This window comes from Phocoena sinus, chromosome 2, assembly GCF_008692025.1.
Source record: "Phocoena sinus isolate mPhoSin1 chromosome 2, mPhoSin1.pri, whole genome shotgun sequence".
NCBI classification, from domain to species: domain Eukaryota; kingdom Metazoa; phylum Chordata; class Mammalia; order Artiodactyla; family Phocoenidae; genus Phocoena; species Phocoena sinus.
This window is the reverse complement of record NC_045764.1, coordinates 111,156,311-111,175,665: the sequence shown is the minus strand read 5'-3', so window position 1 is coordinate 111,175,665 and position 19,355 is coordinate 111,156,311. Positions and strand designations below refer to the sequence as shown.

General features: G+C 35.9%; 1 protein-coding gene across 3 annotated transcripts in view; it reads right to left on the bottom strand.

Annotated features, from left to right (window-relative positions):
• Positions 1 to 19,355, bottom strand: part of ARHGAP5 (Rho GTPase activating protein 5) — a 72,998-nt gene that overhangs the window by 37,268 nt on the left and 16,375 nt on the right. For all 3 annotated transcript variants that reach the window (XM_032622882.1, XM_032622881.1, XM_032622880.1), the window contains exon 3: positions 860 to 1,007. In XM_032622882.1, coding sequence (XP_032478773.1) covers positions 860 to 1,007 — 148 coding nt within the window. The remainder of the gene's footprint in view (positions 1 to 859; positions 1,008 to 19,355) is intronic.

Here is a 19,355-nt window from a genome sequence, read left to right as displayed (position 1 = left end):
GTCAAGATTAAATGGTATGGCGTACATACACCTAAGTAAAAATAGCTTGATTTTTTAGATAGGACATGGGCATCCTAGCTTGTTTATTCTTTAAACAATACTTGTTTATCAAAAGAGGTCATTAAGAATAAATAAAGCTAAAATGAAATTAGCTCACGTTTTCAAACCATTACATTTTGGAGTCTATTCAAATCACTGAAGCTTCATGGTTAACTTGTATTCATTTTAAATGCACATAAACATAATGTTCTGCCTTTATAACGCAACTCTGACTACTTTCTGAATAGTTTCATCAAAGTAAACATAAGAGCAGGCTTGTTTTTAAAACAGTGAGGATATCTACACACTCCTTACAAATACAACTCAAACCATACAAACCATATTAAGCTAGTGCTGCTGAATAAATAGTAACATCACAAGCTACCTCTTGCACATTCACAAATATTGCTATGAATTTTTAAAAGAAAAATTCACGTGTAAAATGAGTTAAAAAATAGTATTAGACTTAAAATGTTGCAAACATTCAAATTACTGATTTAAATCATGACTATGATTAAACAGTAGCATAATTTAATAACTGAGTTATTCTAAATTCCAGAAAAAGGTAAGTTTAACATTTTAGTATTTGACTTAGCCATTTAATAAAGAGAAGTCCAACAAAAGCATGACTGGCTAACAACAAAACTGCTTTCAAATATCAGATGGTTACATCTAGAATTAATACTCAAGATAATCAATCCTAATGAGAACGATACACCTCTTTCAAATTTTAGCTTGAATCAGGAACATCTGACAAACTATTGGTGTAGCAAAAGTGAAATTTTATATCAAACCTCTTGCAATGATACTTCTATCCTACCTGTATCTTCAATAAATTCCACACATTTTTCAACAAATAGTGGTATGGGCTTCTCAGCTGTAACCAGATCCTGGAGGGGCATCCCAAAGTAATTACTTTCCCAATTTCTACGTGTTGGTGGATTGAAGTTCTTAGTTTTCTTTTTTTGCTATAAGAAAACATATTCAAGTTAAAACTATTAAAATTAATTTCCTTCAGAAAAACATTAGTATTAAGCAATGTAAATAAACATTTTGTATCAAAAGATATATTTAAAAGCCATATCCAACCTAAATGTCCATTAATACCGGGTTCATTTAAAAAATTCTGCTAGAAGCAGCAACGTGACCAAAAGAAAGAGACAAAAGTGAACAGACAAAAAAATGACTGAATAGAAGAAACTTTTCCCTTTGTAAAATACTAGAAAACTGGATAGGTAAGGAAATTAGAAAAGATCATTTTTCAATGCCAAGTGAAAAGGAGAAACTAGGAGTAAGCAATGCTCAATTCACAGTTTCAGTGTGGTCTGTTGATTGGTGCATTTGTTATTTGGTCTTTGGGGAAGTTCCAAGTGAGATTTTTGTGCATAGCTATATTAGTAAGAATATAACATAGCTTTAATTATTGATTATACAATGAAGCTATGCAACTCCATGAGTTTTAACCCCATCATTACCCCATTTTCTTCCTATCTATTGACTCTATTTCTTAAATATTAAGATAATTTTTATAAAAGAAAATAACATCCTAGTTGGAAAGGAGATGTTAATTTAGTCTATTAAAAATGTTTTATTAAGCACCCCCAAAAAGATAATTTTTATAAGTAATGGACAAAACATTTTCACAATAATAAACAAAATTACGTAAGAATTTTCAAAGTTTAATCTCAATATTGCATTGGGAGAAAATGGGTTCTTAACCAGGGAGCGAACATTTCAAAAACCTAAGGAAATACTGCCTGGAATTCAACCCTTAAGGAGATTCTGAATCAGTCTTCCTTAAGTAGGGTGTATTTATATTTGTCGTAAGTATTGTTACTGACTTACAAATCACATAAAAACATACCATTTCTAATCAGAAAAGTGTGTGTGGGGCAGGGGAGGGAACACAGGCAGAGCTTTCAATGCTTAAAGCAACAGTCCTCATTTTAATTTCCAGAGGAGTCTCTCCTTTGGATGGACTGATCTTTCAATGTGTTCTTCCAAGTTCCAAGTTATGCAACTGATACCCTGCATAATCAATCAAGTCCTTTCTTCATTTCAATTTCAGGCTGCTCTACCTAGCAAACTTCCAGATCTCATGAAATCCAACTTCTAAGTCTTCATATACTATTATCACTCTGATGATACAGATTACATAAACTCTGGTAGGTACAGATTACATACAATATAACTAGTTGTCTGAAATGTTACCAACAAAGCATTGGAATACTTGGTATGGCTCAAGACCTAGCCCACCAAGTCAAGTAGTGTGGATCCTTCCTTACTCCTTAAACAATCCTTCCACTACCACCACCACCAAAACAGAACAATGTGCAAGAAAGTAGAAATGAAGAGATTGTAATTTCAAAGCTGAGGTAGGGATATAGCGACTGGGTCCTCTTCTTTCTCAGGAGCACTAAGGTGCTTTCCAGCCTGCAAACTATTAGCTGCACCATTTGATTACAAAAGTGAAAACTGAGCCAAAGATGGATGTTTTTGTTTAGAGAGATAATACAGTGGTGAAAAAGATTACACTTAAGCAAATTAATGAAAACAGCAAATGCCTAACCTATGGCAAGAGCAACAGGAATAAAAGATCTTAATCTGCAATGACACCTAAAAAACAAAGTTGTAAGAAAAGTAAGCTAGCTAGTCCTAACTGTTCCAATCAACTCTTAAGAAATTCTCTTTTTATATTACCCTTTAGGAACCAAACTAAACTCTGAATACTTCACTAAAATTGGGGGTAGATTTCTCTGGCTTATGCTCAGGGAATATCCATCCCTCAAAGTCCATAAAGTTACAAGGGCCAGTTATTGAATTCTGCAGTTACTCCAAGATCAGATTACACCAGTAATCTGAGGCAATGAAATGCTAAGTGGCTTATAGCATGGAATTTCTGGCAAAGTATAAAGGGATAATTTACTAACATACAACTGCCCTGACAGTCAAGTTATAGTTCACATATATGGGGAAAAAAAGCATAAAAAGCTTATGTGACTTTACGAATTTTTCTACTAATTTACAGTGGTGCAAAAGAAAACTCTATGTAGGAAAATAGTTTTGAATTAGACATTCCTATATTAGCTTTTATGATGAATAAAAACATATATAACTTTTTTTCTACAAGTGATAGTTCTTAAGCATAAGAATCACTTCAGGGAGTTCTTTAGAAATGTGAATTTTGAAAAACTCTACATTATTCTAACATACAACCCTTACTTAAGAGTTGCTAATCTATAGCTACAAATTTATACCAATTCAAATTAACTTATATAATTTAAAATCTATTTCATAAATTAAACTAAGGCTAGATGATTACAACTGCTATAAAATCCCATCAAGGTTCTCTGAAATGCAAGAAAAAGATGAGGCATATGGTTATTTGGTCATTTATATCTATAGCTTTTGATGAACCAATAGTCAGAAATGGCAGGTCCCAATAAATAATTATGCCAGCAGGAAAACAGGATCTGATTTATGATAATCCAACTTTTGATTCATTACTACATTCATACAAATCTTAATTTCTGCTTAAATGCAAATACCCATGGTCTTTTCTTCCTGGCCACTTAGGCAAATCTCATGTCTGCAAAAGCATATCCAGTAAAATAAACACTGTATTTCACAAATAATATAAACAATGTTATCAGTTAAGTGTCCAGTGGATATTAAAAACTATCATTAGTATAAGTAAACAGGACCAGGAAAAGGCATATAAATAGCTCTTTACAGAATCTGCTCTTCCACTTCAGCAATATCAGCAACACAACAAAGGAGAGCATCTAAGCAACATCCTCAAATATTCAATAAATACTGTCGATACAATCAATAACACTGAAAAAAACAATACCTCAATTGCTTCATATGTAACCAACAAACTGCAGAAAACTTAAGTAGCAAAAAACAGTTGAGGACGCTTTCAAAGAATAAATCCAGGAAACAAGAAATTTTGGACTTCTCTATTCTCTTAAATTATTATGGGATTCTTGAAATAAAAGATTAAAGAAGAAATGAGACAACCAGAGGCAAAATGTAAAGAAAGTGAAGAAAAAAACCCATTAAAGAAATGAATACCTCTTTAGTAAAAGAACCAATATGATTGAAAAGATCAGAAAAAAGTGGAAAAGATCATCAGAGTTCTCTTTTCTACTGCATCATTTCTTTGACACACGCCAAAAAATACTTTTGCTCCCATTTTTAAAAGAAGTCTTAATCTTCTTCTCTCTGCTAGCTACTGCTCCAGAATTCTACTCCCTTTTGTAGAACAAACTCTATATAAATCATCTATACTAGCTGTCTCCAATTCCTCTCCTTCCATTCCCTCTTATATGTACTTATATTAGTTTATCACTCTCATCACTCCACTAAATCTGCTCTTATTAAGTTCACGAATGACTGTTTTGCAATAGTGAGTTCTCAGCTCTCATCTTACTTAACTTTTCAGCAGTCACTCTCTTTAGGAGACGACCTCTATTATCTCACTTGTTCTCCCCTTATTAGTCTCCTTAGCTTGGCCCTCCTCGGCAACCTTGTAATACTGTGAATACCCCAGGCCTCAGTCCCTGCCTTTTTTTTCTCAATATCTATAATCACCCTCTTGGTAATGTCATCCATATGCTGCTAACCCAAATTAATACTGCCAGCTCAGCTCTTTCTCCTGAACTCCAGACTCATTTGAAACCTTCTACCTGACTCTTCACTTGAATGTATAAGAGATATTTCTTTCTTAACATGCAAAACTGAACTCCTGATGATTTCCTTAAAATGAGCTCCATCTTCAGCCTTCTACATCTCAGTTGCTGGTAATTCCATCCTTTCAGCTGCCAGGCTAAAATCTTGGAGTCACTTTTGATCCCTCTTATTTTCTCATGCCTTACTTCCAAATCTATGAGATCTTAACCATCTTCACTGCTAATTCCCTGGTCCATACAGCTATCACCATTTCACATATGTAGATTACTGCGTTGACTGCTCAATCAATCCTCCCTGCTTCTACCACCATTCTCTACATACCGTTCTCAATAAAGCACCCAGAATGATAGTGACCCACAAATAACAGCCTTCAAGGCCATATATAATCTAGCATGCTTTGAACTCGGCTTCTATATATTCTGACCTCATTTTCCTCTACTTTCTCCATCATTTTACTCCCTTTCCTTACTTCCTTGTGCAAGTAAGTTACACAGCTTACTTGCTTTTTTAGCATGTGACACATGCTCCTAACTTAGGACTTTTGCATTGGCTGTTCCCTTTACCTTCTCAATAAGGCCTACATGGACTATTAAAAATTGTGATCTATGGCCTGTCTTTCTCTAACTACTGCTCAGTACTTCTAATCCCTCTTACACTGCTTTTCCTACCCACAACACTATATAAATTTTCTCATATATCATCATCATTATTATTATTTTGGTGTACGCCTGCTACAATTTAAGCTCCACACAAGGGCACGGATTTTTATCTGCTTTGTTCATTAACATACTCCAATGCTCTGGAATTCTGCTTGTGAGAAAGAGAAAAGTGCAAAGATAGTCGAGGTCTCTTCTGAAATAATGAATTTAATCTGTAGATTGAATGATCACCACAAATAGGAGTAAACCATCAAGTTACAGACATATGCTGCTGAACTCAGTAAGCTTCAAAAATCTTAAAAGCATCTAGGCAGAAGAAACCAATGACCAACAAAGGAGGGAAAATATCAGGCTAGCCTCAAAGTTCTCACGAAAACTTGGGAAGTCAGAAGACTCTTCTATGTGAATGTTCATGGGAAAAAGATTTGTCAAAGATTCTTTATTTAGCCAGTATGTCATCCAAATGTGTGTAACAAGCAACTACAGCTTTTTTTAAGTTCTCAAATATGTAATAGTTAATATTTAAATTATAGCACTCTCGAACTGCCCTAGAAATCCTAAACACATAATGAAACATCATCGGGCGGAGACAGGGCATGGAGGGATAAATTAGGAGCTTGGGATCAACATATACACACTACTGTATATAAAATAGATAACCAACAAGGACCTACTTTATAGCACAGGGAACTATACTCAATGGTAATAATCTACAAGGGAAAAGAATCTGAAAAAGAATAACTATTAGTTCCTTTATTTCTCTCTCTCTTTTTGCTGATGAAGAAAATAGATAACAAGAAAAAAGCAAATTAAAAAATAAATGTAAATGGATTAAGATCAGATCAGCTATAAAAGACTCTCAGACTTGGTACAAAACTAAACAGGAGAACCTCCCTGGTGGCACAGTCGTTAAGAATCTGCCTGCCAATGCAGGGGACACGGGTTCGAACCCTGGTCCGGGAAGGTCCCAAATGCCACAGACCAAGTAAGCCCGTGTGCCACAACTACTGAAGCCCATGCGCCTAGAGCCTGTGCTCCGCAACAAGAGAAGCCGCCGCAATGAGAAGCTCGTGCACCACAACAAAGAGGAGCCCCCACTTGCCACAACTAGAGAAGGCCCTCGTGCAGCATTGAAAATCCAATGCAGCCAAAAACAAACAAACGAATAAATAAATTCATTTAAAAAAACACAAAAAACTAAACGTGACTAACTAACCACATGCCATTTAAACAGACTGCTAAAAACTGAAAACAAAATGATGGAGAAAATAATGATTTTTTTTGTTTTTACAAGAGCAAGGTTAACATTGCAGCTGTCTTCTAAGCAAAAAGCTTTGAACTATACAAAAGAGACTCACTTACAATTACCTAGAATTCAATCCACCAAGTAGCAGAAACAAAGTATAGCAGAAATATGTACCTCTATGGAAACAGAATAAGAAATTTTAAATGATCTCCTTTAGTCCTTGTCAAGATCTAGTACACCAAAATTAATGATAATAAAGATGAATTAAGAAGGCTGATTTTAACAGATTTACATATACTGATATATGCTACAGTTTAAGAACAGGATAAATAGTATAATTCCATTCCATCAAAATAAATCATTTATGTTGATATTATAGCAAAAATTTAAAAACGAATACCAAACTATTGACAACGATACCCTTAAATTTAGAGCTGGGTATAGAAGGAAAGAGAAAGAAAAGACTGGGGGGAGGTTATACAGAATTTTCACTGTAAATTGTACATTTCCTTTTGTAAAGGAAGTACTTTTTGAAAAGATAAAGATCACTTGTGTAACCAGAAAAAAATCAAGATTTAAAAAATTGTGTCTATGCGGGACTTCCCTGGTGGCACAGTGGTTAAGAATCCACCTGCCAATGCAGGGGGCATGGGTTTGAACCCTGGTCCAGGAAGATCCCACATGCCGTGGAGCAACTAAGCCCATGCACCACAACTACTGAGCCTGCGCTCTGGAGCCCGCAAGCTACAACTACTGAGACTGTGTGCCATAGCTACTGAAGCTCGTGTGCTTAGAGCCCATGCTCCACAACAAGAGAAGCCACCACAATGAGAAGCCCACGCACCACAACGGAGAGTAGTCCCAGCTTGCCACAACTAGAGAAAGCCTGCACGCAGCAACGAAGACCCAACACAGCCAAAAACAGATTAATTTAAAAATTTATGTCTATGATATATGAACTTTAATCCTCTTTTCAAAATGGAAAGAAATAGGAAATCAAATTTCTCCCCAATGGCTTCCAATTTGAGTTTTCTCTGGTCCCGCCCTATATATTCTGTCCCACACTCAAGAGATTCTCAACATATCACAGCATGCTAAAAAATTATGAGAAGTTGTACAATTAAAGAAACTCATGTAACTACAAGCACTACCTACCCTCTCTCTTCCTAATGCCCTCAACTCACATTTCATTGGAAAAGACAAATAGGAATTCCCTTTTCTTCATTTATACCTACAACCAACCCACCTATGTATCTCTACCCTGATTCATGTTTTCCTTCCTATGACTGTAGTATCCCCTGTTCATACAAGCCAATATCCCCTCGCCTCTTCTTTCATAGCATCAACCTGTCCCTCTCCTGGGTCATTCTTATGAATATACAAATATAATATCTCTCATTTTTAAAAACAAACATGAAAACAAAACCCTTTTTTGATCCCATTATTGAACTCTAGCTACTGACCCAAATCTTGCTCCCTTTCATAGAAACACTTCTTGAAGGTGTCATCTACATCTATCTCTACTTTTCACATCCCATTCATTCTTCACCCTGCTTCCATCTGGCTTTCTCTCCCATTCCACTAAACTGCTTGTCAAGATCAGATACTTCCACACTATCAAATCAAAAAGAAACTTTTCATTCCTCTTGAGCTCTCAGCAGCATTCTTTCTTGATCACTTCCTCCTTAAACACTTGCTCTCTTGGCTCCCATGTCACTACTCTTTACCAGTTTTTCCTTTTTCTCACCAGGGATTCATTTTTCTTTCTTTCTTTCTTTTTTTTTTAACATCTTCATTGGAGCATAATTGCTTTACAATGGTGTGTTAGTTTCTGCTTTGTAACAAAGTGAATCAGCTATACATATATATCCCCGTATCCGTATCTCCTCCCTCTTGTGTCTCCCTCCCATCCTCCCTATCCCACCCCTCTAGATGGTCACAAAGCACAGAGCTGATCTCCCTGTGCTATGCGGCTGCTTCCCACTATTTTACATCTGGTAGTATATATAAGTCCATGCCACTCTCTCACTTCATCCCAGCTTACCCTTCCCCCTGCCCGTGTCCTCAAGTCCATTCTCTATGTCTGCATCTTTATTCCTGTCGTCCTGCCCCTAGGTTCTTCATAACCCTCTTTTTGGTTTGTTTTTTTTTAAAGATTCCATATATGTGTGTTAGCATACGGTATTTGTTTTTCTCTTTCTGGCTTACTTCACTCTGTATGAGTTTCCAGTCCATCCACCTCACTACAAATAACCCAATTTCGTTTCTTTTTATGGCTGAGTAATATTCTATCGTATATATGTGCCACATCTTCTTTATCCATTCATGTGTCGATGGATACTTAGGTTGCTCCCATGTCCTGGCTATTGTAAATAGAGCTGCAATAAACGTTGTGGTACATGATTCTTTTTGAATTATGGTTTTCTCAGGGTATATGCCCAGTAGTGGGATTGGTTTCACCTGCCAACAAGTCTTCCTGGTCTACCCAAACTCACTTCTGAGCCCCTCCCTTCTTCTCTAGCTATTCTCTGTCCTTACGTGAATTTATCTAAACTCATAACTTTCAATCCTTTTATAACCTGATAAGTCTTCCTCTGAATACCAGATTCATAATCTAACTTTTATACTTCCACTGGGATGTCAACATAGATATTTTAAACATAATATAAAAAGCACAAAACAGATGTCTTGAGTCTCTCTGGTCTGAAACCTTTCACCCTTAACCTTCTTCACTATCTCAGTAAATCTAAATCTACCCAGTTGCTTAAACCATAAATTTATGAATCAGCCTTGATTTTCCCTTACTCTCCACAGCGAATGCATAAGAAGCTCTGTTGGTATGACTTCCAAAATACTCTAGAAACTGTCCACTTTTCCTTTTTAGTACCTATAACTTGGCACATGGTGGGTGCTCAGTCAACACTAACAGCAGCAAACAAAATTATAAACAAGAACCAGAGAAAGCCTTTACCATATAAGATTTCTGTTAATAAACATACAAAATACTGTTAGTTTATTTACCAGTTATGCAAACAGTTTCATTATACCTAATTTTTTTTTTTACTACAGGAGTCATTATATAGATGTATCTAAGCTTAAGCATCTGAACCTAATAAAATCAGGATTCATACAAAATAATGATTCTTATCATAAAACTACAAGAAGGATTAAATAGCCAACTCTATGTGAATTCATTTGGATATAAGGTAATGTACTTTCAACAGTGTGTAAGAACTGAGCATTTACCATGTGCATAATAACATCATGCTAGGTATTGTGCAGGATATGATACACAAAGCTACACGTGTGAAAATCTGCACAGAGTACACACACACACACACACACACACACACACGCATGCGTGCACACAGTCACAAGTACAAGCAAACCTGGGGGACTAAAGTATCTGCGGGTCACATTAATGTCAATACCCTGTTTGTGATATTTTACTAGTTTTGCAAGATGTTACCTTTGCGGGAAACTGGGCAAAGGGTGCATGGAATCTCTCTGCATCATTTCTTACAATGGTATGTCCATCTACAATTACCTCAAATTAAAAAGATTTTTTAAAAAAAAAGGTCATTGCAATAATCCAAGTAAGAAGTTATGATAACCTCAACTAAGACTGTGACAATGAAATGGAAACAACATGTTTCGCAGCAGAATAAAGATCAGACAAGTTAAATAGCAAGAGCATGTGGCTTTGACCCACGGTACCTCCTTCCTGAAAATGCATCCTTACCCAATCATGGTGAGGATAGGGAAGAAATATCTATGACCTGTGAGGAAAAACCTGCCTTTCCTAATGAGCAAGTACAAACAAGCCTTGTATGACTGACTTCTAGAATCTCACAGGAATTTCATTAAAGACCACATTTGGCTACACAGGGTTTCTCAACTTCAGTATTATTGACATTTTGAATTGCAGGGTGTTTAGCAGCATCCTTGGCCTCAATCTAACAGATACCAGTGGCAATTCCCCACCTGAGTTGTGACAGCCAAAAATGTCTCCAGGTATTGCCAGATGCTCCCTGCAGGTCAAAACTGACCTTGGTTGAGAACCATTGCGCTAGGCTAATAAAATCAAGGACTAAGAACTCAAGTTTGGGAGATGGCTACAGATATAGCCCTGGGAAGTCTGAGACTTTAACTTAAAAAAAAAAAAAGTCAGTACATAATTCAAGATAGAGAATCACTACTGTACGGTACACAAAGATGAATGATAATCATAACTGCCTTCAAAAAGCTTACAATGTAGTAAGAAAAACAAAACTTATTAAACTACAAAGCAATAAAACTACTAGAAAGTGATTACTTTATGTGGGAAGAATAAGTATTACACCATAGCATAACACATCAACATAAAAAAGAAGTCTTTAGAGTCAGTACTCCATGAAGGTCTACTTAATCCTTTTTTTTTTTTTTAATTCTCTAAAAGCTGTTAGGTGCTGGATGTTGTGAATGCTCTTTCAGACCCTTTAACCTAACACTAGGTGAAAAGAGGGAAGAGAAAATAACTGAGGGCAAATAAATGTGGTCTGGGTTCTTGTATACATGTATCAGACAAACTGGTTCTTGCACTGATTCATCTCTAAGATGACACCTTCCTATAAAGCATTTCAACATATATTATCTACCTGGCAGGCATTTTATTAATGCCATTAACAACTTTACTAACAAAAAATTAGACCTGGAGTCACCTGGAGAGGGTCCTAGCAAAACATCTAGCTATTCAAGTTAATGATGAGTGATTTCTTCCCAACTTCCCTAAAAATATTTTTTCAAGTGTATTCAAATTAAAATAAGTTTTATATTATACCCAGCATTTCATTCTTAAAACCATTATTTCTCCCTTTGCTTCCCATGTCATCTGTTAGGTTCTTTCTGTCACTCTGAAGATTGCAAATCAGAGCATCAGTAAAGAATGAGACAAATTCAAGTGTGTTCTTCTCTTCTCTTACATCAACAGAGGTTCTAGAGTCCATATATACTTTAGAAAGTATATATGACACCCTTAAAATGCCACTAAAATTTTGTGAACGTGCATTTTTCCAGTTAAAATATCCAAACCTTTCCTCAGATTTTCAAAGGCTAAGAACAATTTCCAAAAAGCTCAAAACAACTACACACACATACACAAACATATGGAAGGTGTACCTTTATATGGACAAAGTTAGATACTAACTCAAGATCACTTTTGTCACACCCTTATATCCTGTTGTAAGAACTGTAAACATCAGATATTACTACTTTTAAAAAGCAGTCCTCCTTCCGCTGAGGTTTCTCTTAACACAGTCATAGATTAAGCCCTGTTGAGGACTCTTTCAACACATCAGCTGAGATGACAAGAACACATTACAGAGCTGAAAATCATAAAACTATACCTACTGTGGAAATAACTCTTCTAGGTTTGAGTGGGATGATTTGTAGTATATAAATTTTTGGAGCACATAAAATTGACAACCCTATAAACTCACTTATAAGTCTTGGAATAGTAACAATTGCCCATTGATATAAAATTATAGTAAGAACGCAGTATTCTATGTTATAGAGGTAAAGTACCTCCTTGATATATTAACTAAATATAGTCTAACAATTAATATAATGAATGTGCTGCAGAAGAGTAATTTCAATAATTTGTGCTATGCCAGTTTTTGCTAAACATTCAACATGCTGTTATGAAAACTAAGTAAAAACACAAAGTTTGAATAGAAAGCCACACTGAAGACATTTACATTTGCTTTTAAATTAGTGAAAACAAGCATACCACTGACACAATCGTTTAAACTGAGTCTTATTAGAACACATCAGTCAAAATATACTTTAAAAACTAACCATCTCGTTACATTTCATTCTGAATTTGAAGAGTAACAGATCATGGTCAACCCAACAGCACAGAACAAATTCAAAGAAACAGCAAATAGTGAAATGTAGGCAGAAATATTCACATTATATATCCACACTTACATCATACCATAAATTGATGTCTCCAGCACCAGAAATGCTACTAAAGAAACCAATTTTAACTTTATGAGAAATTTCAGAAACACCTTAGAACTAATCAGTCAGATGTAGAACATATTTAGCCAATATGAAAGCAATAAAAATCGTTACTAAGACTCCTAAGTAAATGCTTTCCAAATGAAATGAGAGATATGAAAGAACCAGAAGTTTTACTAACCTTGATGAAAATACAAAATATGTTTAATTTTCACCAAAATCAAATGTACTAGACTGAATGCCTGAGAGCAGAGCCCATGACCAAGTCATCCCTGTATCCTTAGCTTTGGACAGTGTTCAGGCATAGAAGGCATTCAGTAAGATGCTTGTTGAATAAAACAACAGTTTCCTTGAGTCAAAATAAATGTAATTATTTTTAAAAACCCATAAATGGTTCTTTCATTACCACTACAAAAACAAACCTATATACTCCTACTGACTTCAACTGATCATAGTACAACATACTATGCTAGGCCATGGAGATCAACTATAAACAACATAAAAATCTAGCCTGCATTAGACACTGCAGTTTTCATCCCTTAGAAATTACCCTAATTTGGGGGAAGCCAACCTCGCCAAGAGCTCTAAAGGCTCAGGCCTACATTCAACAGCATAATTCTCCAACTCTGGCCAGACTTTACTGGTCAGGAATGGATATAAGACCCAACTCATGGCAATGAGGCTGGAAAAGATGCTGGCTGAGGAATCTGGGAAAGCAGTTTTCTCATTCTTCTGATCATACTTCCTTTATAAAAGTGACCCTCACTCTCTCCCCTAAGGAAGTGTCTGCAAAGTAATAACATATATAATGGGCACCCTATTATCAACTGCCCAGAAATCTAACCAAGGTACTCCCCAAAAAATAGGTGAAAAATAGAAAACCTGAAACTGTCGAGCAGTTCAAGACTTTGTTAAATGACTTAGCTCATTAAACAAAGTGCAAACTACTCTATCTGTATCTGATCTGTAAGTATTGCTCTTCCTACAGTAAGCTCTTTAATCATCCAATTTTTTTTTTTTTGCGGTACGCAGGCCTCTCACTGTTGTGGCCTCTCCCGTTGCGGAGCACAGGCTCAGGACGTGCAGGCTCAGCGGCCATGGCTCACGGGCCCAGCCGCTCCGCGGCATGTGGTATTTTCCCAGACCGGGCACAAACCCGTGTCCCCTGCATAGGCAGGCGGACTCTCAACCACTGTGCCACCAGGGAAGCCCCATCCAATTTTTATTTAGCCTTAATTATAACTCTTCCAAGAACCTCAGATGTGAACACTGACAGTCAGTTAAGTGACTGTCAAGAGGTTAAGTGATATACACTAAAAATAAAAAGCAAACTTACCCTACAACTTATACATTTTGATACAGACAAACAGCAGTTCACCACAGACATACTTTCATATACTTCATTACTTTTATATCTGGAATGAACAATCTATAAATCAAGAGAAAATTCTGGTCACCACTGTTTGGTTGACAGTGTTTTCAAAAGGTATTTTACTTAATAAAGACTGTAGGTTCTAGAAGTCAGAAGTCAAATAATTCTAAACTTAAGATTTACTATACTCTAAAGGATCTACCCTATTAATAGCTTGGTATCAGTTCACTATCTACTAATACTAAATTAACATCTTCGACTCAATATATACATATAGATATCTCTTCAGTTTTTTGAAGAAAACATACCTATTTTGGTATTCTTCCCTAAACAGGCTCCAAACCCTAGTATAATGGCTAAAGCAGCAGATCTTCTAAGATACTATTTGATAGAGGGGTTCAATAAGAAGGGACCAATAAACAGAAAATAATAAGGACTGGATGGAACATTTGAGAGTAAAATAGGAGTTGGTAGTTGCTAATATAAATAAGAGGATGAAAAGATTCATGACCTGGAAATAAGACAGGAAAAACAATTTTAAGAAAGCTCAAAAAAAATCATTAGAAATACCAGCTTATTCTAATGCACCACAAAATTCACAAAGTATTCTACTACTTACTATCTGAATCAAGCTGACAGCACTGAAATGGATACTGAAGAAAAAACAAACTAGTTTAAACACAAGTATATCGCATTGAATGGATGTTAAAAACTGGCAATTTTATCAATACAACTCAAATTTTCTCATTCAGTTCATTCTCTTAAGCACTATTTTTCAAGCACCTGTTAAGTTAAAGTCAATTCAGTAGGTCACAACCAGCACCCCTTTTTTCACTGCAATAGACTAGAAAATCAAAATAACTTATAAAGTAGGTATTGTTTTGCAAGATTTCCTTTACATAGAAATATTTATGTCTATAACGGGTTATGACTTAAGAAAATCCTTGCAAATCAAGAAATATCTTAGAGGTTTTGTTCCCACAACTAACACTAAACTCATTTTGGGGTATAGAACAAAAGATAATTAAGCATAAAGCCTTCTCTGCTTGGCAGGAATGACAACTAAAGCCCACATTAAGAGAAACAGATCTTTGAGCCTTCCTTAGATGCCACTAATGCCCAAAAGTTATAATTTTCCAATGTCAAGGAACCTGAGAAAATATTCCTAGACTATAGCTCCCATGTTGGAATCAAAGAATGAAGGTAAAGAGAATGAACTTTCTCTTAGAAAAAAAAAAAAAGAAGAAGAAGAAGAAGAAGTACATAAATTCAGGATCAGAAATCACAGGAGTATTTAATTTAAAAATGAGTCAGGAGACTAATCCAGCAAATGGGTCAAAGGATATTCTGAAATACAGACAGAGTATACTGGGATATTTCAGGCCTGAAGCACACTATAATAGCATTTATTGAACACTGCTGTATGTCAGGCACTTGAGACACACAGTTCCAATTTCTACCACAATTCCAAGCGAAACATTATCATTCCTAATTTACAGGTGAGGGAATGAGCTAAGAAAGGGTAAGTGGTCTATTTTTACTCTCCCTACCTTTAAGGATCCTCTCTGATCCTTGGCCATTCAACATTGGTCTAGGCTGTGTTAGGCACTCCTCTGCATTCACTCCCTAGGTCATTTCATCTACTGCCATCTCTACTTCATTGTCTCCTAAATGCATATCTCCAACTCAGACCTCTTCTCTGAGGACCTATATATCTAACTGCCTATTTGATATCTCCACTTGAACTCTAAAAGTTTTCATTTCCATCCCTCCACTCCAAACCTGGCAAATTTCCAATGCTCTACGTCAGGAACAGCATCATCACTGATTAAGCTGCACAAGCTAGAAACCAAGGAGATATCTTTCCTATCTCTTTCATCGTCTTTACTCTTCCCCCACATATGCAATACATTACCAAATCTTATATATTTTGAGTATTTCTCAAATCCATCCCATTCTATCCATTGAAACCACTCTCCCTCCCCACTCCAACTATTCAAAGCTTTTATCACGATTCGCTTAGACTACTGTAAATGCCTACTGGTCTTCTGTATCACTCAACCCATACTCCATACAGAAACCCAGTGATTTCAGATCCACTAACTGTTAATTTCAATTTACTCTTAGGCTAAATAACAAAAATTCCTAACAGTGCTAAAAAGGTCTGCATCTAGTCCCTAGCCTCAAATCTCTCCTTGTATTATTCTCTCCCATAGATCAGGTATCAGCAAATTATGGCCTAGGGGACCAATCCACCCTGCTGCCTGTTTTTAAAAATAGCCATACTGGGCTTCCCTGGTGGCGCAGTGGCTAAGAATCCGCCTGCAGATGCAGGGGACATGGGTTCATGCCCTGGCCTGGGAAGATCCCACATCCTGAGGAGCAACTAAGCCTCTGTGCCACAACCACTGAGCCCGCGCTCTAGAGCCCGTGTGCCTAGAGCCCGTGCTCCGCAACAAGAGAAGCCCTCGCTCACAACTAGAGAAAAGCCCGCACGCAGCAACAAAGACCCAATGCAGCCAAAAATAAATAAATAAAAAGAAGCCATACTCATTCACTTACATGTTGCCCATGCCTGCTTTTTTTTACAGCAGATCTGAGCAATTATAATACAGGAGGTATTACCTTCAAAGTCTCAAATATTTATTATCTTGCTCTTTACAGAAAGTTTGCCAATGACGGCTTTAGATCAATGACTAGCCACAGTGACCTCCTTCAAGAATATGCACATTCTATTCATTCAGCATTAAATATTCCTCCATCCACCAAACCACTCCCCTACTTAAGTCCAATTCATCTATCAGATCTGACAAAATGACAAGTCTCAGGGAAGCCTTTATTCACCCTGTAGACCAGTATATCCCAATTCAGATTAGCCACATTTCAAGTGTTCAACAGCCTCACATGGCTTGGAAGGACAGCTCCAAGTCAGAGGTCTGTGTATTTGGGAGCACTCTGTTCTGTTTTACTGGTAAATGTGCCTGTCTCTGAGCCAATAACACATTATGTTAAATACTAAAGTTTTACGTTATCTGATAGAATAAGCACATATATCATCACCACTCTACCTCTGCCTTTCTTCTTCAGAAGTGTCCTGGCTATTCAATATTTGGTTTTACTATTTACTCTTCCATATTTGTATTAGAATCAGTGCAGAATTTCTTGAAAAATCTTTGACACTTTGAATGAAACAACACTGAATCTAGAGATAAGTCTGAACAGCAATAACTTCTTTATGATAAGCCATATTCATGGATAGGAAGGCAATAGTGACCCCATTTACTTAGATCTTCTTTAATGTCTTACAATAAAATTTTATACTTTTCCACACGGAAAAAAAAACCGCCACACGGAGGTTTGCACATGATGTTACAATTACTCCCAGGCACTTGGTAATCTGCCATGCTTTTAAAAACGGTGTCTCCTCTGATTATTTTTTCTAGTTGTTTACTGCTGATGTATAGATATGCAACGGACGATTACTGATCTTATATGGAGCTGTTTTGCTCTTTTATTAATACTAATAATTTATCTGTAGATCCCTTTTGGCTTTCACATAGGCAATCATATCATCAGCCAAGAGTGACAATTTTGTTTCTTCCTTTCCAATACTCATCCTTTTAATTTTTTTTCTTATCTTACTGCTTTAACTAGGATCTCTGTATAATACCAACTGGAAGTGGTGATGGTGTGTACATTCTGTCTTGTTCCTGGTTGAAAAGGGAATCCATTTCCCTAATTAGGATGATGCTTATTGTAGATTTCACTTGTTTGCATATTTATAGATACCTTTTCTCAAGTAAGTTCTCATCTGTTCATAATTTAGTAGCTTTCTCATGAATTAAATTTTATCAAGTGCTTTTTATATATATTGTTGGTTTTTTTTTTTTTGGTATTATACATTCACAGTCCCTATGTAAAACCCTTAGGGTAAGATATTTTAGAATTCAGAAAATTTTAGTCATCATCCCTACTGTACAGTACAAAAAACGTGTATTAGGTAACAACCCCAACAAACTGTGGGTCAGTACCTGTATTCAAATACATTAATACACTTGCAGTGAACTATATGGATATTCACCCTAAATAAGACAATGCTTATATGTAGCCTCACACATTAGTTCAAGTCAGGTTTTCCCACCAAGAACAGGGTAAATCAGATTACGCTGCCAAGTTCTAAACAAACTTTTGGTTTTCAGAGGTTACTGGATTTCAAAATTGCAGTTAAGGGTCTGTAGATCTGAACTTTATTTAAAATTTTTGCATGTGCACTCATAAGTAAAATGGGACTATAATTTTCTTTTCTAATATTACCCGTGACTGGTTCTGGAATTAAGAATAGATAACTTCAGATAATAAATTAAAGAATGTATTCTCCTATTCTATTTCCTGGATTTGTAGAACACTGGAATGATCTGTTCCCTAAAAAGTCTCCTGTAAAATTACCTGGGCCTGGTATTTTTGTGGCAAGATGTAACTATTACTTCATAATTTATTTAATAGTTACAGGATTATTCTAAGCTTTCTTGTCAAGGAGTTTAACTTTGTTTAAACTTTCAAATTTGTTGACATAAAATTGTTGATAGTATTCTCTACTATCTTATTAATCTGATCTATCTGTAATTATATTCCCCTTTTCATTCTCAGGATTTATGCCTTCTCTTTTTATCTGATCAATCTTGCCAGATCTTTGTCTATAGTTTTCTAGTCTAAAAAATGTTAACCATCATCTGAGCCGCCGACAGTGAGCTGTAATCTTTTTGCAACAGCAACATCAAAGATCACTGATCACCGTAACAAATATAATAATCTAAGAGTTTGGAATATTGCAAGAATTACCAAAATGTAACATGGAAGCAAGTAAGTAAGCAAATGCTATTGGAAAAATGGTGCTGATGAAGACTTGCTTGTTGCAGGGTTGCTAGAAACCTTCAATTTGTAAAAAAATGCAGTACCTGAGAAGCGCAAAAAGCAAAGCACAATAAAACAAGCTATGTCAATGTATCAAATTAATATTGCAAAATGGTAGATCAAAAGGGAAAAACAGACAAATGGGATGCTTACAGACAAACAGAAAAAAAATGAACAAAATCACTTTATATCTGAGTTTCTGCAGAGAGAACACACATATTCAGCTAGAACTTTTATGCTGAAGAATATGAAATCAAACTTCCATCCCAAATAAGATAAAGCTCAAGTAAATAAAATAGGTAACAAAAAATAATCTGCCCTCACAAAATACTCAGAAAATTTAAAAGAGCTGTCAATTATATTTACTGAATGACACAGGCAGCCTAAGTTCTCACTGATGTCAAATCCATTCTCCTAAAAAATGATTTTTTAA